Source organism: Mustela lutreola, chromosome 7, assembly GCF_030435805.1.
Source record: "Mustela lutreola isolate mMusLut2 chromosome 7, mMusLut2.pri, whole genome shotgun sequence".
NCBI classification, from domain to species: Eukaryota; Metazoa; Chordata; class Mammalia; order Carnivora; family Mustelidae; genus Mustela; species Mustela lutreola.
This window is the reverse complement of record NC_081296.1, coordinates 114179720-114205193: the sequence shown is the minus strand read 5'-3', so window position 1 is coordinate 114205193 and position 25474 is coordinate 114179720. Positions and strand designations below refer to the sequence as shown.

General features: G+C 35.9%; 1 protein-coding gene across 2 annotated transcripts in view; it reads right to left on the bottom strand.

Annotated features, from left to right (window-relative positions):
• The window catches only part of MNAT1 (MNAT1 component of CDK activating kinase), a 204417-nt gene that overhangs the window by 104589 nt on the left and 74354 nt on the right, over positions 1–25474 (bottom strand). For both annotated transcript variants that reach the window (XM_059182254.1, XM_059182253.1), the window contains 2 exons: positions 21230–21370; positions 15573–15698 (listed from right to left, as the gene is read on the bottom strand). In XM_059182254.1, the coding sequence (XP_059038237.1) occupies positions 15573–15698; positions 21230–21370 (267 nt within the window). The remainder of the gene's footprint in view (positions 1–15572; positions 15699–21229; positions 21371–25474) is intronic.

Sequence of the window (25474 nt, the reverse complement as noted above, 5' to 3'; positions counted from 1 at the left end):
GAGTAAATATCACTGGAATGGAAAATAGAAGAGCAACTGGAAAATAAATAATAACATAAACAACTGGTTCTCTGACCAGACCAAGAAAATTGATAAACCTCCACTCAAAATGACTAGAGAAAATAAGTGAGAAGATATAAATTACCAGTATCAGGAATGAAAAAGGGAACAGTACTAGAAATCCTACAGGAACTTCTCAACTTATAAATAACATCTTTCATATGTTTGCTAATAAGTCCACCAGCCATGCTATGATGCTTTGCTAACCCAGAGAATCTTATTTAAATTATGATATAGCTGAAAGCCTTTGTTTTCCTTAAAATTAGTTAACCCCTCTAAGCTCAAGCTTCTAGGAGTTATGAATCCTATACCACCCTGAGACCAATGTAGGGGCTGGGTGGAGATTTCAAGACTGCCATGGCACCAGGGAAAAGCTCTGATGAAGACGAAGACAAGACAGCAGCAATATGTTCTTAGCTCTACTCTCCATTCCCCAGTGAAGGCTGTGAGGAGGTGCCAGAAGCATCCTCAGCAAAAAAAAAAAAAAAGAGAGAGAGAAAAGATTCTAGTGCAAAAACTGTGAGGAGAAAGGGCACTGAAAGAATGAGAGTGTATTATAAGTTTTCCATCCAACTGCGTATGTTAAGAAAGTTAAAAGAGAGTTTCCAAAAATAACTGAATATAATCTCTAGTTTTCAAACTTAGCCACAGCCCCAGAAGGTGTGGTAAATTATATTCTAACATAAAGGAGTCTATAATAGAAATAAATTAGAGATGAACAAAATAACAAGTAAAATTATATAGGAACTTACAATAAAATGATCAACAAAAGAAAAACCTAAGAGTACTTTTCCCACTATAGTCCAAATAGTAATGTTCCTACAAATATTATTAGATGAACAGTAACAAGAATACTAAATTAGCTCAAGACAATACTGTTCGTGCACTGATAAAACTACAAAGAAAAAATAAATTTGCTTAACTAAATTTAGTGTATCACACTGACAAGCACAGCAGAAATTATTTGGTCATGCACATACATGTACAGATGTAGTCTTGTAAGACTGCCAAACATTTGTGGCAGCCAGACTTCTCAGGAAAATACTGTATATATCATAGTCCTAAGCAAACACAAAAAAATTAATTTACTTCAGCATTTCCAAGTATCAATTCCACAAGGACTTATTTAATTTGGGTCCCTTGGTAGAAAACTTCACTGTATTTAGAAACAATACCATTCAGTTAATTTATACATATTAGTTTTTACGTCCCACTTAGAAAATCAACTTATGGATGACAAAGACCACTAAGGTAAAGTAGGAGGAAACACTTGAAATCTGCCAAAGCCTTTCTAGTTCTCCCACTCAGCAGAATTATGAGTATGGGAGACTTAATTTTTCTGAGTCATCATGTTTCCTCATAAACAGTGATATCACTATCAATCTTGCAGGATATTTGTGAGGATTAAATGAAATAATATTCAGGGACTGCTTTAATCACATCTTCCTTCTTTTTCCCCACTTTTAAAATTATCCTATCTTCAACACCAGCAGCTAACATTGCCCTGCAAAGGTAATAGGTACTTGATAAAACCCCATTGTGATAGGCTGACTGGTACCTGATAAAAGCATCTGTAAGACTGAAAAATTTGTCTCATTACCTTAAGCAATACAAAATAAAGTGTATAAAACACTTTGGAAAAATGCTTCTTTATTATATTAATTCAATCAGGAAACCATTATTTCTGCATTCCAGACTAAGAGTATTTCCACGTTTTCACATATCTAGAAAGAACTCCATACCACGATTAAAGGATCAAAGTTTCTATTCATATCTTACTGATTTTAACTTGTTCCTATTATAATCAAAATAACTGATATAACTTATAGCTCCCTGATTCATTATTTCTGCCTATGCTCATGTCCAGGCCATAAGACAAGTTTCCTGGAATAAATTCAGCCACTGCAATAAATTCTATAGTCAATAGTTTGAGCATTAACTGCTTTTTTCCCTTCACCATGGTAAGGCATGGGAAAGAATATAAAGCTCACAGTATATAATTAGTTATTTCTATGTCTCACCAACTATAGTCACAAATATTTCAGTTTCTTATATGTCCATAGTACAACTGAAATGTTATCTAGAAATGTGGAGTATAAAAAAAGGTTTCTAAAGGCATTTGGGGGACATTAAGTAAAATATTCAGTAAAAAATATATGGTATAAATTTAAAAAGTCACAAACCCTATCTACAATAAAATTCACTGGTCTATTATAGATTTTACCTATATCTATACCCATTTATACTTACAATGGGCTAGGAATCTTGAGTTTTACATAATTATTTCAAAAGAATACTCAACAACCCTATACTAACTCAAAGAGATACATGTACCCCAATGTTAATAGTAGCGTTATTTTTAACAGGCAAATTATGGAAACAGCCCAAGTGTCCATCAACTGATAAATGAATAAAAAAGATGTAGAATGTATATACATACATACATATATAAAAATACATGTATGGGGGCGCCTGGGTGGCTCAGTTGGTTAAGCAGCTGCCTTCGGCTCAGGTCATGATCCCAGCGTCCTGGGATCGAGTCCCACATCGGGCTCCTTGCCCTCCGCAGGGAGCCTGCTTCTCCCTCTGACTCTGCCTTCCACTCTGTCTGCCTATGCTCTCTCTCGCTCACTCTCTCTCTGACAAATAAATAAATAAATAAAATCTTTTAAAAAAAAAAATACATGTATGTTTACATACATATAATGCAGTATTACTCAGCCATAAAAAAAAAGATGAAATCTTGCCATTTGCAAAGACATGGACAAAGCTAGAGATTTTCTGCTAAGCCAACTAAGTGTGTCAGAGAAAAACAAATACTATATGATTTCTATGTGGAATTTAAGAAACAAAACAAATAAATGGGAAAAAGAGAGAGGCAAATCAAGAAACAGACTCTTAACTATGGAGAACAAACTAATATTTACCAGAGGGAAGGTAGATGGCGGGTGTAAAATAGGTGATGGGGATTAAGGCATACACTTGCTGAGATGAGCCTTGGGCGTTGTATGGAAGAGCTGAATCACTACACTGTATAAATGAAACTAATATTACACTGTATGTTAACTGGGATTTTATTTAAAACTTGTTTTTATATTTTTAATTAAAAAAAAAGAACAACAAAAAAAAAGAACTGAGTAACTTAAGGCTTTATCAGGTTAACTGTTTTTTCCAAGGTCATAAAGCTAGAATGTATATAGTAGAGGAGCCACAATGTGAACCTCTTATAATAATAACATATGGACAACCCATTTTAAATAATTTTAAAATAATAAAATTCAAATTTACAATTTTAATCATGAGCAACTATTCATTTTATAAAAGGTTTACTTATTAAAGTACTCAAGCATAGGATTATCCAAATTTATAAGAATCTTCATTTCCTACAAATCAAAACCACAATGAGATATCACCTCATACCAGTCAGAATGGCTAAAATTAACAAGTCAGGAAATGACAGATGCTGGTGAGGAAGCAGAGAAAGGGGAACCCTCCTACACTGTTGGTGGGAATGCAAGCTGGTGCAACCACTCTGGAAAACAGCATGGAGGTTCCTCAAAATGTTGAAAATAGAACTACCCTATGACCCAGCAATTGCACTACTGGGTATTTACCCTAAAGATACAAATGTAGTGATCCGAAGGGGCACGTGCACCCGAATGTTTATAGCAGCAATGTTCACAATAGCCAAACTATGGAAAGAACCTAGATGTCCATCAACAGATGAATGGATCGAGAAGATGTGGTATATATACACAATGGAATACTATGCAGCCATCAAAAGAAAGGAAATCTTGCCGTTTGCGACAACGTGGATGGAACTAGAGGGTATCATGCTTAGCGAAATAAGTCAATCAGAGAAAGACAACTATCACATGATCTCCCTGATATGAGGAAGTAGAGGTGCAACATGGGGGGGTTTGAGGAGTAGGAGAAGAATAAATGAAACAAGATGGGATTGGGAGGGAGACAAACCATAAGTGACTCTTATGTCACAAAACAAACTGAGGGTTGCTGGGGGGAGGGGGCTCAGGAGAGGGTGGGGGGGTTATGGACATTGGGGAGGATATATGCTATGGTGAGTGCTATGAAGTGTGTAAACCTGGCGATTCACAGACATGTACCCCTAGGGATAAAAATACATTATATGTTTATAAAATAATAATAATAATTAAAAATTTAAAAAAAAAAGAATCTTCATTTCCTTCAAAATATGTCAACTAACAAAACTTCTATATACTTACCTATAAACTCTTTGAAGATATTTATGGTGAAAATTAGAATAAACTACAATTTTGTCAAAATAACAAAATAGCTAGAGATATTTATTTATTTATTTTAGCTAGAGACATTTTTTTTTAAGAGTTTATTTACTTATTTGACAGACAGAGATCACAAGTAGGCAGAGAGGCAGACAGAGAGTGAGAAGGAAACTGGCTCCCCGCTGAGCAGAGAGGCTGATGCGGGGCTTGATCCCAGGACCCTGAGATCATGACCTGAGCTAAAGGCAGAGGCTTTAACCCACTGAGCCACCCAAGTGTCCCAGCTAGAGACATTTGTTAAGAGAAAGGAATAAAGGCTCAGTGGCTCTCTGTCTGTCAAATAAATAAATAAATTAAATCTTAAAAAAATAATAAAATTTAAAAAAAAAGAGAGAAAGTAATAAATAGCTCAATCACTTATGTATGGATGGATTTCATAATGCATAACAACTTATAAGGCTATTTTAATGCTAATTTTACTAATATTTGAAAACACATTTAAAGATAAAAACAAAAAGAATTCAAATACTACTTGCATTTTCACAAGACTTGATAAAGGACACATGACTTCTTTGGTTCCCACACTTTGATTTGCTACCTAAGTGCAAACTGTCTATTAAAAACAGAATTAGGGGTGTCTGAGTGGCTCAATTAGTTAAGCATCTGCTTTTAGCTCAGATCATCATCTCAGGGTCTTGGGATTGGGACCACATAAGGGCTCCCTGCTTGGCTGAGAGTCTGCTTGCTTCCCCCTCTCCCTATACCCCTCTGAAATAAATAAAATCTTAAAAAAAAAAAAAAAAAAAAAAACAGGGGCGCCTGGGTGGCTCAGTGGGTTGGGCCTCTGCCTTCAGCTCAGGTTATGGTCTCGGGGTCCTGGGATCAAGCCCTGCATCAGGCTCTCCGCTCAGCGGGGAGCCTGCTTCCCGGCTCTCTCTGCCTGCCTCTCTGCCCACTTGTGATCTCTCTCAGTCAAATAAAAAAATAAATAAAGGAATAGTGGAGCCCATGGATGGCTCAGTGGGTTAGGCATCTGACTCTTATTCTCAGCTCACGTCATGACATCAAGGTTCTGGGATGGAGCCCTTGTATTGAGCTCCATGCTCAGCAAGAAAGTCTACTTGAGGATTTAGCTCCCTCTCCTTGTCCCTCCACTTGTGAGCTCTCTATCTCTATCTCTATCTCTAAACTAAATAAATGAATCTTTTTTAAAAAAACAGGATTAATAACATTTGTTCAAGTATTTTTTCATTTTTTAGGCATAATAGCCTTAAGCTATTTGGTTCAAATTTATAGCTTTATAGGACAAAAGTGACTATTCAATACAATATTTTATTTCAGATACAACTAGACATTAATTTTCTGTAACATTTTAACAAAGAGTTTAATCTCAAATGCGATCAGAGGAATACACAATACTTGACATAAATAGCTAAATAGTATTTGTTGCGATCAGAAAAGTCAATGTATACCACAAATGAGCTCTGTTTTCGCTTACCCATAGATTATATAAAATTTTTTAAACATCAGGGTTAAAATACTCAAACAACTTTCCCCTTTAGCAATGAATAGCAGATTCTCCTAAACTACTCCCCAGTAATCACCCACAAAGGACCAAAAGCTATACTTAGAAGTAATTCTTAGGTTACCTTTGTGACTTAGTTTGTTTCCAGTTTGCATACAAAAACACAGTGATGTTTAGAACACCATCTTATCTGAAAAAGCACCATATTCCCAGCCTTAGATTCTGGCTCCTAATTTTATGACCCAACTAATGCGGCTTTTTTCCCTCCCAAAGATTGATTGATGGGGTGCCTGGGTGGCTCAGCTGGTTAAGCGTCCAACCCTTGATTTTAACTCAGGTCATGATCTCAAGGTAGTGAAACACAGCCCTGTGACTGGCTCCATGCTGGGCACAGAGTCTGCTTAAGATTCTCTCTCTCTCCCTCTACCCCTACCCCCCCCCCAAAAAAAGACAAGTCTAAGACTTAGTTACTTGATTTTCTGTATGGATATTTAATGATTTAACTACACAAATTAGCAACAAGTGGGGATAAAACCCTGGTTTTTTGAAGTCTATTCATAAATTCACCTGAGAATGATATAATCAGGAATAGTAGCCAGATCTATTCTTTTGGGAAAAAAACAAGAATTACTCATGAAATGAAGAAGAAATAGAAGACCCTAAAATTATATTGCTGGGATTTAAAACAATGAAATTAAAATAGCTAATGCTTGACTGGGAAACAACACTGGACTCTTATTTTAAGAGTTCAGGGGTGCCTGGCTGCCTCAGTTGGTAAAGCATTTAAAGCTTGATCACAGGGTTCTAAGTTTGAGCCCCCACACTGGGTATAGAGATTAGTTAAAAAAAATAAAATCTTAAAAAAAAAAAAAAAAGACTCAAAACTATCACCGCAGAAAAGATAAAATATATATAAAATGAAGTTTCCCCTGGGGCACCTGGGTGGCTCAGATGGTTAAGTGTCTGCCTTCAGTTCAGGTCATGACATCGAGGTCCTGGGATCAAGCCCCACATTGGGCTCCCAACTCAGTAGAAAGTCTGCTTCTCCCTCTCCCTCCACCTCTTGGTACTCTCTTGTCTCTCTCTCTCTCCCTCTCAAATGAATAAATAAAATCTTTAAAAAAATAAAAAAAATGAAGTCTCTCCTATTCATGCATAAGACCGTGATTAAGTGGAAATCTCTAAGAAAGTCAAGTCACAAATTTACAAATAATTTTCTAAGATTCTACCCCTAATATGTCCCCTCCCACTGAGAGTTTAATTCCTAGGAAATATAATTCAAAGGATTCATCATGTACAATATATGTAAACATCCCTAACCAAAATCTTCCCTTGTCTCAACTCTACATATCTCAATAAATAATAATTAAATCCTAATTTCTTACTCATTATATTACACCAATTTTTAGCCCTTTATCTTCCTCTGGGTTTAATAAATAAATTTAGTCTTCTCGGTCACATCTCAAAGGATCTATTTCTAAAACCCTTTATCACATTTGTATGTCTTCCTTGGACCTTCTCCAAGTTCAGTATATCTGAGTTCATTTGTTGTGCTGAACATTCTTTAAGTAGAGCAGATCAGGAAAAGAAAAAGTCATTGTGCTGGCTCCTGTCCCTTACATTACCCAGTCCACACAATTAGCCCACTATTAGAAGCAATAACTCAAATCCTAGCTCTCTTTAAATCACAAAGACACCTGAAGTAGAATTTATAAATTGTTTCTTAATATTCTCATTAATTAAATAAAGAGGTATAACAGAAAGAGAATGAGTCTTAGTGTCATCTTTTAAATGTGATCTAACTTCTTTGAGACTCAGTTTTCACATCTGCAAAAATAAGAATACCATTTCATGGAGATATAAAAACAAAAGATGACAACTTATATTGAAAAGAACTATCAAAAGTCACAAAGTCCTAAGCAATGTTGGCATCCTTACCAACACTTGCTCAATGAAATCAACCCCTGGGATATAGGTGCTCAATAAATGTTACTTTCATTCTGTATTTTAGGATTGCTTTTCCAAAGAGTATAAAAACATTCAACTACATAAACATTGGATTCTCATCTACATTTTCTTCAGTCTCCCCATTCAGTAATCTTAATAAATTCACATAAAAACTGCAACATTTAAAATTTTCACCTGCCATTGAACCAAAAGCTGAGTTGTTACAGCAAACAATAATAATAGGTACTCTATCATACACTTAGGTTACATGAATCTCAACAAGCATTAAAGTAATTAGATCACCTACCATACACCATATTAAAAAAAAAAAATTCCAGGTAGATAATAAAAAAGTAAAACAATAAAGGCATCAAAAATACCCTCAAGAAAGTGAAAAGAAATAAGTCGCTTGTGGGTTTTGGAGGGCGGGGAGGCAGGTAAAAAAAAACACTTTCATTTCTCAGAACAAATTGGAATAGAAGTGTGAAGTTGTGCAAAAGATTACAAATGCCGGGGCACCTGGGTGGCTCAGTGGATTAAAGCCTCTGCCTTCGGCTCGGGTCATGATCCCAGGGTCCTGGGATCGAGCCCCACATTGGGCTCCCTGCTCGGCGGTGAGCCTGCTTCCCCCTCTCACTCTCTGCCTGCCTCTCTGCTTACTTGTGATCTCTGTCTGTCAAATAAATAAATAAAATCTTAAAAAAAAAAAAAAAAAAGATTACAAATGCCACTACTGAAATCACACAACCAAGAATCCTTATCCCTTGAGAGACAGCAAATAATTTTTTTAAAGATTTTATTTTGAGGTAATCTCTACACCAAATAATGAGGCTTGAACTCACAACCCCAAGATCAAGAGTCATATGTTTCACTGACTGAGCCAACCAGATGACCCAGCAAATAATTTAAATTCCAACAACACATATAATTAATAAAAGGCTTCGATTCAAAACACATAAAAAACTTCTACACATTAGCAAGTCTTGATCAGACATTTCAGAAAATAGGATAGCAAATGTTCAGTGATCAGCAAAATAAAATGCAGATTAGAATCACAATTCAAACACTACTAAATACCCACCAGTATAGTAAAGCTGGAAAAGACAGAAAATCATTAAGTGTTGACAAAAATGTGGAACAACAAGCACATTACTGGTAGAAGTACAACTGGCAAAAACCACTTTGGAAAATGATCTGGCAACATTGCCTGAAATAAACAAACATATTCACTATGACCTGGTATATCTATTCTTAGGTAAATAGCCACCAAAACAATGTGTGTAAATGTGCACCAAGAAACATATATTAACATATTAGCATAATTCATAATACCAAAAACTCAAAGGTATCCAATCATCCAGCAACAGTAGAACAGATAAATAGTAGTATATTCCTCCAATATTATCCAATAATGAAAAGAGGAAAAAAAGAGCTATATGCAAAAAACATGGATGAGTCTCACAAATATAACATGAACAGGCCCAACATTAATCAGATTAAGACATATATGCTTAGATGTTAAAGCTATTTGTAAGAGCAAGAAGAAGCCATAAAAGAATGACTACTTTGGGGCACCTGGGTGGCTCAGTCAGGTAAACGTCTGCCTTTGGCTCAGGTTAGGATCCCAGGGTCCTGGGATCAAGTCCCGCATCAGGTTCCCTGCTCAGTGAGAAGTCTGCTTCTCCCTCTCTCTGTTCTTCCCCTCATTCACGCTCTCTCTCTCTCAAAAGAAAATTTTAAAAATCTTAAAAAATAATAATAAGAAGAAGAAGAGTGACAACTTCAAGGAAAAAAACAGGTACTAACCAAGTCTAAGGAGTCGTACGGCAGACTTCTAGTGCATTGACAATACTTTTTTCTCTTACCTCTGTGATAGTTACATCTTAATTCACTGAGCTATATATTTTGGTCTGTGTACTTCTGTGTACATACACTACATTACACAAAACAAAAAAGTTGTAAGAGAGGGAAGAAGAAAAAAGAATAAACAATAAGGTCACAACCTTTTCTAAAATGATACCTGAAGTATTAAAGCAAATGCTAAGGGTGGTTGGGTTATGGACACTGGCGAAGGTATGTGCTATGGTGGGTGCTGTGAAATGTGTAAGCCTGACGATTCACAGACCTGTAGCCCTGGGGTAAATAATAGATTATATGTTAATAAAAATAATTAATTAAAAATAACAGGGCAAAAAAAAAGTAAATGCTAAGAGCAAATGAAAAACTGATAGCAAATAAGCACATGAAAAGATGCTCAACTTCACTAGTCATCGGGGACATCCAAACTAAAACCATAATGGAAATAATATTACACACCTGTTTAGAATGCATAAAATATTTTTTTAAAGATTTATTTATTTATTTGACAGGCAGAGATCAGAAGTAGGCAGATAGGCAGGCAGAGAGAGAGAGAGAGGAAGAAGCAGGCTCCCCACTGAGCAGAGAGCCCGATGCAGGGCTCGATCCCAGGACCCTGGGATCATGACCTGAGTGGAAGGCAGAGGCTTAACCCACTGAGCCACCCAGGCACCCCGCAAACAATACTTTTAGAACACAAAATACTGTGCATTGGCAAGGAAACAGAGCAACTGGAACACTCATAAAAGGTGGATGAGAATGCAAACTGGTACAGCCACTTTGATATAATTCTCCAATTTCATTCTTAATATTTAGCCAATAGACACAAAAACTTACGTACACACAAAACTGCATGCAAATGTTTACAGCAGCTTCACTCATAATCATTAAAAAACAAAACACAAATCCAAATATCCTTCAACTGATAAAGAAACTGGTTACTCAACAAAAAGGAACAACAACAACATGCAATGATCTCAAATACATGTTGCTAAGTTAACAAAGCTTGACCTAAAAGGCCTGTATGTATGATTCCATTTACATAACATTCTAGAAAACACAAAACAGTAGAGACACAGAACAAACCACTGGTTGCTAAGGGGCTAGAAGTACAGCTGACTGTACTTGAAATGAAACAAAGGAATTTTGAACAAAGGAATTTTGAGGAGGGATGGAACTACTCTATATTATGACTATGGTGGTAGATATACAACTGTATATTTGTGAAGTCCCTGAATATCACAAAGAATGACCTTTAATATATACTAATTAAAAATAAATTTTAAGGGGCGCCTGGGTGGCTCAGTGGTTTGGGCTGCTGCCTTCGGCTCGGGTCATGATCTCAGGGTCCTGGGATCGAGCCCCGCATCGGGCTCTCTGCTCCGCAGGAAGCCTGCTTCCCTCTCTCTCTCTCTCTGCCTGCCTCTCTGCCTACTTGTGATCTCTGTCTGTCAAATAAATAAATAAAATCTTAAAAAAAATTAAAATAAAAATAAAAATAAAAATAAATTTTAAAAAACTTTAAAACATTATGGTCACAGAACTACCACGGATTTATAGAAGAATCAAAATAACAAATTTATCATAAAATTCCCTCAAATTCAGGAATCTTAGAAATCTGTTATTGCCTAATTATACAAAGTAAAAAAAAAAAATTATGTAATTCACTTAGATATTTAACTATAATAATAACAATAAACATTACTGATGAGGCACCTGGGTGTTACAGTTGGTTAAGCAGCTGACTCTTGGTTTTGGCTCAGGTCATGATCTCAAGAGTCATGAGATCAAGCTCGGCATCAGTCTCTGCACTGGGCATGGAGCCCGCTTAAGATTCTTTCTCTCCCTCTGACCCTCTACCTCCCTCTCAATCTTCCCCCAATTCTCCCTCTCTTTTTAAAAAAAAAAAAAAAAAAAAGGATAACATTAAAGATACATTTGGTTAATATTTTGTATATACATTTTTAATCCTCCAAATAATCATAGAAAGTAAAAATTACCTCAACTTCACCAATGAGGAAACAAACTCAGAAAGAACAAAGAAATATCTTACCCATGCACAGACACCTAGTAAGTGGTAAAGCTGAAGTGTAATGCCCTTGTTCCTGAGTCTTTCCATGTCTATTTTCTTTTCTCTGTACTGTCTCTTAATTCAAAAGCTTTCATAATTCCTTAATGAGTAATTTTTTTCTTCATATTATATAAAAATGTATTAATACTTCCTAAATTTCTAAATTTAAAATTGATCAGGGATATTTTGTATTATTCAGGTACTCACATACTCATAATCATATAAAACAAAGTTTAAATATGCAGCTTCTGCCCTCAAGATGTTATAATCTAATAGGCGGCACACATATGACAAACAAGATAGGCAATTTTAAAAATCAAAAAACAGTAGCTTAGTGAGTGGGTAGCTAAGTCGGTTAAGCATATGCTTTCGGCTCAGGTCATGATCCTAGGGTCCTGGGATCAAGTCTGCTTCTCCCTCTGCCCCTCCTCTCTGCTCGTGGGCCCACGAATGCTTTCTCTCTCTCCCTTTCTCTCTCTCGCAAAAATAAACAAAAGCTTAAAAAAAAAAAACAGGGTACCTGAATGGGCAGTTAGGAAGAAAAAAAATGGGTGTGTGACTACCTTATAATAAGATAGTTCTAACTGCTTCCTCCTGTATCTTGCATCATCGTCATTCACTACTTATATATAAGCAAGTGTGTGTTTGTGTATACACATACACATAAGCAAACATATTCAAATACAGTATTGTTATTAAACAAACTGCTGTTAGATGAAGAACAAACCAGTTTTTATTTTACCTTCACTCTTTTCTGCTCTGATGTTCTTCCTTTATTTAGATCTAAGTTTCTGCCTGTATCATTTTCCTTAGCTCTAAAAGAACTTTTTTTCACATTTCTTGCAAGGAAGGCCCTATTGGCAAAAGACTCCTTGTTTGTCTGATAATCTTTATTTCTCCTTCACTTTTTAATTTTAGAAAGAGAGATCATGCATGCATGAGCAGAGGGGAGGCAGAGGGAGAGAGAATCCTTGAGCAGAGGTGACTCCCCCGTGAGTATAGGAGCCCAAGGTGGGGCTCATGCCTATGACCCTAAGACAATGACCCAAGCCAAGACCAACACTTGGATGCTTTACCAACTAAGCCACCCAGGCACACCAATTTCTCCTTCACTTTTTTTCTTTTTTTTAAGATTTGTATTTATTTGTCAAAGAGAGAGAATGCACAAGCATGAGGAGAAGCAGACAGAGGAGAAGAAGGTTCCCCCGCTGAGCAAGGAGCTTGATGTGGGACTCGATCCCAAAACCTGGGATCATGACCTGAGCAGAAGGCAGCCGCTTAACCAACCAAGCCACACAAGTGTCCCTCTCCTTCACTTTTAAAAGATAATTTTGTATGGTACATTATTCTAAGTTGGTGATTTTTTCTCTCATTACCTTAAATATTTCATTCTACTCTCTTCTTGTTTGTGTGGTTTCTGAGGAGAAGCTAGATAAAATTATTATCTTTGCTCTTCTATAGACAAGGTATTTTTTTCCCCAAGGTATTTTTTGCTCTTCTATAGACAAGTGGCTTTTTTCTTCATCTTCAGTTTTCTGATTTTTGAAAATGATACACCTAGGTGTAGTTCTTTTGGCATTTATCCTACTTAGTGTCCTCTGAGCTTTCTGTATCTTTGGTTTAGTATCTGATAAATTCTCGGTCATTATTGTTTCAAATATTCTGTGCCTTTCTCTCATTCTTCTCTTTCTGGTATTCCCATTATGCATGTGTTACACCTTTTATAGTCGTCCCACAGTCCTTGGATATTCTGTTCTGGTTTTGTTTTTTCCTGGTTTTGTCTTTTTCTGGTTTTGTCTTTTTCTCTTTGATTTTCAGTTTTCAAGAAGTGTGTTGATATATCCTCTTGCTCAAAGATTCTTTCATCAGGGTGTCTAGTGTACTAATGAGCCCATCAAAGCTAATCCTCATTTCTGTTAGAGTTCTTTTCTCTAGCATTTCTTTCTGGCTCTTCCTCAGAATTTCCATCCTTCTCCTTACCATTGCCCACTTTTCTTATATGTTGTCTACTTTATCCATTAGCACCTTTGGCATATTAATAACAATTGTTTTATATTCCCAGTCTGATTATTCCAACACCCCTGTCATATCTAAGACTGATTTTGATGCTTGCTCTGTCTCTTCCAACTGTGTCTTCTGCCTTTTGTTATGTTTTGTAATTTTTTTTCTTGACAGCCAAAGCATAATGGGCTAGGCAAGAGGCACCACTATAAACAAGCCTTTAGCAATGTGGTGGTGAGGTGTGGGGGTGACAGAGCATTTTATTTTTCTATGATCAAGTCTCAGTCCTTTGGAGAGCCTGTGCTTCTAACATTGTGAACTTCACAAGTGCTTCTCAACCCATCCCACCTCCCCTTAGTCAGGGCAGGATGGTTAAAGTAGGCTGAAGTTGTGTTGTTTCCCTTCTCCCATACAGAAGGCTTGAGCAACTGGAATAGAGTATTTCCTTTCCCCTACATCAGGCAGGTTATCATAAACTCCAGTAGTTTAGGCTCTGACAAAATAGTTTCTCCTGCGGGTAGGCCTTAATAAGAACAAAATGCTCTGGTATATTTCAAAATTGTTCCTTTTTCCTTTTCTCTGCTAAAAGCAAGAGGGGATTTTTCTCTAATATTCACTGAGAGAATGTGATAGAGATGAAAGAGGTAAAAACTCACACAAGTACAGGGGCCCTCAATAAGTGGTTCCCCAGCAGAGGTCTGAACTCTTAGGGCTGTCCACACTGAGCCTCCAGCAATTTGTCAGTTACAATTACAATAGATTTACCTATACCAGCACTAGTTCCCCATGAGGTTGCTACTCCAGTTAAGTTGTAATTCACTGTATTCTCTACCGATCTCTCCAATTTTAAGGGCAGTGGTTTGCCTTGTGACCTCTCTTCAATCATGGATCTAAGAAAAGTTGTTGGATTTTTTAGTATGTTCAGATTTTTTTTTTTTTAAGATTTTATTTATTTATTTGACAGAGAGAGATCACAAGTAGGCAGAGAGGCAGGCAGAGAGAGAGAGAGAGGAGGAAGCAGGCTCCCTGCTGAGCAGAGAGCCTGATGCGGGACTCGATCCCAGGACCCTGAGATCAAGACCTGAGCCGAAGGCAGCGGCTCAACCCACTGAGCCACCCAGGCGCCCAGTATGTTCAGCTTTTTACTCATTGTTAGAATGGGATGGCAATATCCAAGCTTCTTACATGCCATACCAGGAACCAGAAGTCTGCATTTTCTCAGCGGGAGCCTGCTTCCTCCTCTCTCTCTGCCTGACTCTCCACCTACTTGTGATCTTTCTCTCTGTCAAATAAATTAATAAAATCTTTAAAAAAAAAAAAAAAAAAAGAATGTTTTTCTACAGGGTGCCTGGGTGGCGTAGTTGGTTAAACAGCTGCCTTCAGCTCAGGTCATGATCCCAGGGTTCTGGAATTGAGCCCCACATCAGGCTCCTTGCTCAGCAGGGACCCTGCTTCTCCCTCTTGCTCAGCAGAGACCCTGCTTCTCCCTCTACCTGCTGCTTTCCCTGCTTGTGCTTGTTCACTCTCTCTATCTCTGTGTCAAATAAATAAATAAAATCTTTAAAAAAAAATGTTTTTCTACACTACCAGCTTAAAAGTTTATGTAGAATAAGAAAAAAACTCATAAACCCAATATCATGTACAACAAATTGTGTTGTGTACTTTGAAAACAATTTCTTTCCTTTTTCCCTTTACACTGCATGTTTTCACATTTCTACATGTCTAGCCTAGATGAGATAATGTTCTTAAACATCTGAACCTTCCAATTTAACTGTAGAAATCAATATAAAGTTATAAAGTGCAATCCTTAAAATACATTCTTCAAACAAGTAATTAAAATAGAGCTTACCATTTTGATGCCTGTGGAAAATGTCACTGGTTTTATAGGTTTTGGTTTCTCAAGTTGCATTTCCAACTGGGTAGATCTATCTTTATGCTGAGCCAAAAGCAGAGCAACAGGGAGATCAGAACTCTCCTGTAAGAAAAGTAAAAGTGCAATATGAAAGTTAAAAAGGAAAAACTAATGAGCAACAAGTCTTTTATTTTAAATTATGCCTTTTCATAAGCATTTGATGTCAACCTAAATATTCACTTTATGGAGAACACTTCACAAAAAATTTTAACATTCCATAATAAGAAAAGGCTGTTTGAGATTCATAAATCAAAATAACCTGCAAAAAAGTATTTTTATAAAATCCACATTAAAGACAATATAACAGGGCCTTATTTCATCTAGCAAAGCCAACCATATTTATTAAACTAATAAAAATTAAGAGCTAATCACAAAAAGAGTAATACAAAGTACTATAACTTAGATCAGATGTTTATCTAAGACACATTCTTCTACCAGTGAATTCAGACCAGTCTGCAATTGTTTCCTATTATATTTCACCTGAGGCTGTTTGGAAATGATCCTTGTTCTGTTTTGCACAACGGAATAATTGTTAACTACAAGCAAAAACATATTTATTTTCTCCTTTATGGACTTATTTTTAGAAATTAACTCTAGATTTTCTTAATTAACAAAATGATAGTAAATATTTCTAATATCTTATACTGATACGAAATCAGAGCTACTATTTACACAAATCTGCACACATACATATTAATAACAAGCAAATTACTAAAAAATTTTTATACACAGGCTTACTTATCCTGTTTAACATGAAGTTCCCCTACATGCTTAAAGTGCTGTAGCACTAAGGTCTAAACTAAATGTATGCAGACCCCTTCCTTTTTGAGATTTCAGTTAAATAAAAACTCAGAAACACATGCAGAAGAAAGCCAAGAAGGAAGGAGATAATATATACAAACACAATACTTTATATGTGTAAACAAAAATGAAGGTTACAAACACATTTCTATCTCCTATACCAAGGCTACCTACAAAAAACACATATTCTTCAAATGGCCTACAGATTTTTAAAATAATAAATACCTAGACTTTAATCCTTAAAGAAAACTATACTGTTAAACATTTCATAGTATGAAAGTAAAAAATATAGCAGAATCTAAGTTTCTTTCCAAATCTTACAACTTAAGAATATTTTTAAGGCACAAATGTACTTAATTAACATAGTTAAAGAAACTGTTTTAAGGCTACAGTACAGAAGTAATTTGAGTAACGAGCAATTTATTTCAACAGAGTTGTCCTAGAATGCATTTGTACCTAAAGATTTGGTAAAAGAAGTGCTTTGCAAGAGAAATTTACAAAGATTAAACTTTTTTCAACAGAAGAACACAAATTGTATTTATAAAATAGAGCCTTAGGGCCTTTAGCAATAATAAAGGAGAATGAATGAAAGATACTATGAAAATATACTTGAATATCTTTCATATTCTACAATAAAGCATTAGTTCTTCATTAGTAATAGTATAATACTGTGAATTTCTGCAGCTATTCTAGATTTCCATTAAGAATTTTAGGGCACTTGGGTGGCTCAGTGGGTTAAGCCTCTGCCTTCGGCTCAGATCATGAATCTCAGGGAATCGAGCCCTGCATTGGGCACTCTGCTCAGCAAGGAGCCTGCTTCCCCCTCTCTCTCTACCTGCCTCTCTGCCTATTTGTGATTTCTGTCTGTGTGTGTGTGTGTGTGTGTGAGTCAAATAAATAAATAAATAAATAAATGGGGGGGGGGTATTAAAAAGGGGCACCGGGGTAGCTCAGTTGGTCAGGTGTCCAATACCTGATTTCAGACCAGGTCAGGATCTAAGGGTCATGACAGTGAGCCCCACACTGGGCTCTGTGCTCAGTGAGAAGTCTGCTTGTCCCTTTCCCTCTGCTCCTCCCCCCAAGAATCTTAAATAAAATGTAAAATTAAGAGATTTTAAATGGCTATGGCCCAAAGTACTTTTTAAAAGCCATTACTAGGGCACCTGGGTGGCTCAGTGGGTTAAAGCCTCTGCTTTCGGCTCAGGTCATGATCCCAGGGTCCTGGGATCCAGCCCTGCATCGGGCTCTCTGCTAAGGGGGGAGCCTGCTTCCCTTCCTCTCTCTTTGCCTGCCTCTCTGCCTACTAGTGATCTCTGTTTAATTAATTAATTAATTTAATTAAAGCCATTACTATCTTTTCATATGTAAAACCTAACAGAAGAAAAATAAATTTCTTTGGCATTCCTTCTCAATTTAGTGTATAAGTGGATTCAAATGCTCTTCCATACCTGGTATTTCCTCTAGTAAGTGAATGTCCTTGTGTAAAAGCAAGATGATGCGTTCACTTCAAAAAGGTTGCTAATCAATACTTCGGCCTGTTTTAATCCTGCTTTTGCTTTCACATAGAAAAGGGCCTGAATATTAAAATGTCTTAGTAATACAAATGAAATTTAATAAAAAATAAACGTTCTAGGAATCTAAAACAAATTTTGACATTAAGGCATACAATTTACTTCAATCTGCTTTATTCCATTTTAGCATTCAAAACGCCAAAGTCTGAAAATCTTTGAGAATGCTAAATAAGAATTAAGCAGGAGCGCTAACAACAACAAAATCTGTAGAGTAAAATAAATTATGGGAACATACATGCTCTCAGGAATACATAACATGCAGATTCAGCTCTGCAAGTTATTTAATTTTTCTTAGCTTTCCAGTCTATCTTGAAAGGTTCTCTAACTTACATTAATTGCCTGAAGGTTTACTGTTTAATATTTAAAGAAATTTTAATAAGACTGCCTGTAATACTCATTAAAAGCTTTATAATGACCAGTTTTTAAAGATTATTTTAACTGACTTTAAGCAAGCCATCTGGCAAACAATATTTCTAATAAAAATCAGCTACTACATTTGACAACAATATTAGCCCTTAACAAAATTTAAGACCTAACTGAAGAGAATTTTCAAATAGGAATATAAAAAGATTTAATAAGTCAGGACCTGTTTAAAAATCTTTTTCCAAACTGTAAAAAAAAACTGAATTTACAGTTAGGATTAAATAAATGGACTTTTAGGCAACATTATGGTAAATGCTAAGCCATAAACATTAAGACCATAACATTAAAATCCTGTCACATACAGTATAATGTAATGCTTTTCAAAGGTTAAAAAGTGACCATAGGCACAAAAACCAAATCCCAAAACAGGAGAAAAAGTTCTATTAAGTAATACTTTTGCTTAAATTAGATCCAGAGAATAATTTTAGGATTTAAGTGTTCTAGACATATTTACAAATGCCAATATTATCTTTTTTTATAGAATCTAAAAGATGAACAAACATAGAAAAAGAAATAGAATGTGCTTTTTCACTTATTAGGGATTTAGGAAGATAAGAAGAAACTTAATAAATACTTTTAATTAGTCAATAAGGACTAAAATGTATAGTCATATTTTAACAAAGAAATTTAATTATAAAAAATTAAAATAACAGAATTTTTAAAATTAGGAAACCAGAAATTCAAAACATGCTGATATTCTAGAGCAATCTGTTATAATTAATTGTTCTAATGAATACAGTAAATTGCTAAGGATTATTTAACCACCATGTTACATGATCTAAATAGTGAAGAAAGTATGTGCAGTAATGACTTGCAGGTGAAGAAAACAGGAAGTAGTTGGGGGGGAGGGAGGTCTCACAAAAACCAATATTAACTCCAGATTATACACAATGTACATACAACATTGGCAGTTTCACATCTTGCTTCATGCTCCACTGAATTAAAGGGGAACTTCGTGCCAATAGCAGCTCAATGAGGCAGCAAAACTTAGTACTTTGAGGACTAAAAAAAATATGCAAGAGCAATTGCTATGCAAAGCTAGCTAACCTCAAAATTAAATCTAAAGACTGTATTAGATGCAATATTTTTTAATGCTAAACTGTATTTTCATTTTATATCTAAGTTCTATATTTACAATTAATTCAATTAATTGAACAAAGGAGAAGGGTTACCAAGGAAAGTGTGTTCCTCTTTGTATAAAATGATGGGGAAAAAACATATCAATAAAATAATTTTAACATAAATATTTACTAATTCATTCTTTAAAGTTTTTAATTTCTCACAAGATAACGTCAACAAAAAATGTGAAACATGTGCCATTTCAACTGTTAAAAGCCACAACTGACACTTAATAGTTTCAAGAAAAATTAATGGAAATTGCTAAGGAAAATACCGCATTCTATTTTATATGCTACTATCTTCTTAGAAAACAATTTATACTGCATTTATACAAAGTAGATAGGGTTTATGATAAGCATTTTCTACCTAAGCCTCATTAATGCCCTCTTACTTTTCCATTACTTTCTCACCTACTTCTAATTTAATTCTTGCTTTCTCTTTTTATACTTGGTTAGCTAACTTCTGGCCAAAAGAAGAATGGAAAAATATACACATAAAACATTTACCCATGTACATCATAGAGAAACACCATATCAACTAGACCAAAGAATTAAAGTTGTATGTTAACACAACATAGAAATTAATTATATGGACAGACAAGGAAAGGGAAGAATGCAAATAGACTTTTCTGGAGAGGACCATTTCTACTCTGATTTTTTTTTTTTTGAAGATTTTATTTATTTATTTGTCAGAGTCAGTGAGCACAGGCAGACAGAGTGGCAGGCAGAAGCAGACTCCCTGCTGAGCAAGGAGCCGGATGCGGGACTCCATCCCAGGATGCTGAGATCATGACCTGAACCGAAGGCGGCCGCTCAACCAACTGAGCCACCCAGGCGTCCCCCTCTACTGTGATTTTAACAGTATCACCCCAGCTTATAAGCATCAAGTAATATATTGTCGAATCTGTGACACACTTCATAAACCTTAGTTATTATTACTGCTGTTATCTAACAATGGTGAATACTTCGGGAGCTAACTATTGGGAAACACAACTAACAAAACACTGCCATTTCTTTGAAAATGGCATTTTCATTTGCTCATGCAAAAATATGAAACACAGTTCTCACAGAGTAACTAGAATCACTACAAATTTCACCATGAAGCCAAAACACTTGAAAATGAGCTAGTTATAAGAAAGCCAGTATTAATCAGGAGAAAATTGCTCTGAAAACAATGAGTTTCAGTTAGTAACCTTAAAAACACATAAATAACCTATTAATAGCATACTGTCTTACATCAGTTATATTGCTCTTTCATCTGAAAATAAAACAGATATTGACGGGGGCGCCTGGGTGGCTCAGTGGGTTAAGCCGCTGCCTTCGGCTCAGGTCATGATCTCAGGGTCCTGGGATCGAGTCCCGCATCGGGCTCTCTGCTCAGCAGAGAGCCTGCTTCCTCCTCTCTCTCTCTGCCCGCCTCTCTGCCTACTTGTGATCTCTGTCTGTCAAATAAATAAATAAAATCTTTAAAAAAAAATAAAAAAAAAAAAAAAATAAAAAAAAAAAAAAAAAAAAAAAAAAAAAAAAAAAACAGATATTGACAAAATGTTTTTTTTAATGAAGGAACAGAAGCTGAATATATCAGCCTTGAATATACCAGTAGAAGTGCCACTTAAATGTCATTATCCAGCATAATAAATAGGAAAGATAAACTCTGAATGCACTTAGCCTTAATACATACCAGTTCATCTAAAAAAGCCTGCTTATTCTTCCTTTTTAGAATCTGCTGCCGTTGTTCTTCTTTTTGTATAAACAGTCTTCTTTGTTCATTTTCCTGTCTTTCTACCTCTAAAGCTTCTTCCAATTCCTCCTGTTCCCGAGTCTAAAACAGAAATATTTATATACAACATGGAATAAATTTAGTAACCAAAATCAATCCTAACTACACTCTGACACTATCCTTTTTAGAAGCATAAAACATCTAGTCACTTACAGTTTAACAGAGCAGTATCTCTACTCTGAGGGAACTAGAGTTCATTTTATTTAATGTGGACATTGTACTGTCAAAGAGAATGACACTTACCATTATTTTTTTTAAAGATTTTTACTTATTTGTTTGACAGAGAGAGACACAGAGAGAAAGGGAACACAAGTAAAAGAGAGGGAGAGGGAGAAACAGGCTTCCTGCTAAGCAGGGAGCCCGATGTGGGGCTCAATCTCAGGACCCTGGGATCATGACCTGAGCTGAAGGCAGAGGCTTAACCCACTGATCCACCCAGGCACCCACAAGTCATTCATTTTAGAAGATTTAACAAGAAAAACAAAACCAAAAACCCAAGAATACAACAAAGAGACAATCTATATACAGAGCTACTAATGGAAACACTCCATCAAAAAGATTGGCTTATTTAATAAGAAACAATTTCCAAAACATTCCAGATAATGAAAACTTATCACTGTACTGAATTTCTTTTTCCTAAGCTGAAATATAAGTCTTCATGAGGTTAGAATTTCAAATAGCATTTAAGGGAAGTTGTAAGAAACTGAAGTTATTTTTTAAGATAAGCATATAAATTTGTGCACTGAAAAAGTCAAAATTCAAAGCTAATATGAATGAACCACAGTTCTACTTATTCTCCTTTTATGGAATTCCTCAGAATATTAAATAATTCCACGCTCTGAAATTTATTCCAACTCTAAGTCATATTTCAAAGCAATAATATACCTAGTCTTTGCTCTTTAATTCTTATGAATGAAAAATACAGTAAAATCTAAATGGCTTTATTTTAAAGCTCTTTTTTTAATTTGACAGAACACAGAAATTATGGCACCTCAAGAAAATACAAAATGGAGGAAGACAACATAATAGGTTTGAGCATCATGAATATATGAATAACAAAGACCTCAAAGAAAAATATATTTTTATATAAATAATATATAAAACCCTCTATTAGATTTTTTTTCAATTCATATATTAGATAAACAAAGTTCTCAAACAAAAAGATGTTTTACCTACAATTAAAACTCACTACTAGATCCAAAATTCAGTTTAGCATCTGGTCTCCCAAAGCTGATCATACTCCTATATTCCTTATGTCCACTAAGTACACACCTACATCTTAGTCAACTCCATTTAAAACCATAAATTCATCTCTGTTTACTCCCTCTCTGCCCCCCATTCCCATTCCCCTTAAATCAGTTGCTACATCCTATTAGCATCTCTCCCTATAATTTTACAAACTTTTCCATTCCATAGCAAACTTGCCATTATATTGGCAAGATTGCTACTCTAACTCAGTAGAAAAGAGAATTCAAACTTGATACAGAATAATTAGTAGGAATAAATGTAAAAGGTTAGGGGCTGAGATATGAAAGTTGGAAAAGTAAACTACTTGACTGGAGACATATGAGCAGAAAAAGGTAAGTCTTATAGTAAAACAGAATGGTGAAAACAGAATTGATAGAGGGTAAACTCTCCTTGCAGTGATAAAGGACACACAGAGAAAGATAAGATTTCATACACAGTATTGTGGGTTAAATGTATCCCCCCAAAATACATGTTGAAGTCTTAACCCCTCGTACATATAAATGTGCCCTTATTTGGAAATAGGATCTTTGCAGTTGTAATCAAGTTAAAAGGGGATCATACTAGAAACGTGGAGAGAGACACAAAGGAGAAGTTCATGTGAAGACAATGGTACAAATCAGAGAGGCACTGAAGATTGCTGACAACCACCAGGCACTAGAAGAGGCAAGGAAGGAGTCTTCCCTAGAGCATTTACAGAAAGAATGACCTTGATGACACCTTAATTTTAGACTTGTAGACTAGAACAATAATAAATTCCTATTGTTATAAGTCATCCAGTTTTTAGTAATTTGTTACAGCAGCCCTAGGAAACCTAAGAGGTTGAGCTAAGACTTCAAACAGTAGGTATTTGCCCCTATTGGAGAGTGGACAGCTATTCAGGAAGAGAAAACAAAGGTGCAAAGACATGAATAAAGCCAGAATGCATGGTATGGCCAAGTTATGAAGTATGGGGGTGGGGAAAAGTTCTAGGTAAAACTGAAAAGACAAGCAGAGGGCAGATCATGGAGGGTCCTAATGCCATACTAAGGCAACTAGAGCCATACTAAGATAATCAGGACGACATTAAGGAAATTTGAGGGATAACTTTAGAAAGACAACTAGATGCAGTAAAGTATACAAATCAATCGGGTCATGACTGAAGACAGGAAAACCAGTTAGAAAAACATTTCAATAACCTAGACAAGAAATGATGAGAGCCCTAAATAAGGTAATAATAATAGAAATGCAAGGGGAACCAGAATTGAAAAATGATGAGGAGAGACCATCAACAGTATAAGAAGATAGACCATATATGGCTTGAATACTTGGATGAAGAACATAATAGTAAAAACAAGAGGTAAAGACTTAAAAATTCAGCTCTGGAATGCTGAATTAAAAGTGCCTATAATACATCAAGAAATAAATATCTATTAACTATTTATACATATATGTCTATATTGCATAGTATAGTATATTGCATAGTATAATGTTTTTCAAGAGAAATATATGTTTTTCAAGAGAAAAACAATGTGCTACAGAAACATTTGAGAGTAATTAGTTTAAAGGGGTAATTCATAAAGAGAAGCCCTGAAAGGAACTATGTTTTAGAGTCAGGAAGGAAAGTTAAGCCTCTTTAAGAAGATGAAAGGGGAAGGTGACAGCAGCAGGATGAGGAAATCAAGTGGTCCCATGGAAGTTAAGGTACAGGGTTTCTGTATCAAAGGAGAAGACTACACCAAACACTGCCAACAGGCCAAATGAGATCAGACCAACAGTCTACCATTTCTAACAATGAGACACTGGTAGCCTCAATTTTCTCACTGAAATAGAATATGTGAGCATCTTGGACATAGTAGGCCTCAATAAATATTGATTAGCTATCTAGCTAGCTGAATGAATAACTGGAAGAAGAGCCATCAGTAAAAATCAAACACTGTGGGGACAATGAAGAATGTACTGGACTGAGAGAACAGAAGCATGTTGAAAACTAAAGATCTTTGTGTGTTCTTCCTGATACTACCTTACCCAACCAACCTCCCTTGCTTTCACCTCCCACTCCTACTCCATCAGTAGGACTTGCTATTTTATTTTTTTTTTATTTTTTTAAAGATGTTATTTATTTATTTGACAGAGAGAGATCACAAGTAGGCAGAGAGGCAGGCAGAGAGAGAGGAGGAAGCAGGCTCCCTGCTGAGCAGAGAGCCCGACGCGGGACTCGATCCCGGGACCCCGAGATCATGACCCGAGCCGAAGGCAGCGGCTTATCCCACTGAGCCACCCAGGCGCCCCCAGGACTTGCTATTTTAAACTCAAACTGTCTCTCCAATTCATCCTCACCTCTCCATTTCTTGTCTAAGTCACCTCTAAATTCACCAACATGACTGCAATAACTTCCCACTGGTTTCCCAAACTCCAGCTTGATTCTCTCAAATTCAGCCTCCACCAAACCACTACATTTATACTAACACAGACAATACCTTATAACCACTTGGTTTAAAACCCTTCAGTGACAATCATCCACAGACACATTTTAAAACATTACTCCAAGGAATCTTGTAACTCCCTGATAAGATGACTAAGGTACAATACAGAAGAGATTGAACAGATAGAAATTCGGCTTCTCTCTTCCCACTATCACTTTAACAAAAGTATTCCAAGCAAGCTTTCATTTAAAGAAAAGCTTCACCTATTAAAACATAAAAATAAGTGGGACACCTGGGTAACTCAGTCAGTTAAATGTCTAACTCTTGATTTCAGTCATGATCTCAGGGTTTCCGGATCAAGCCCCATGGTGGAGTGTGCTTAGAATTCTCCCTCTCCCTCTTCCTCTGTCCCTCCTGCCACTTTACTCTTTCCCTCTACACACACACACACTAACTGGTCTAACTATGTAAGCCAAAATTACTTTTCATGATAAAT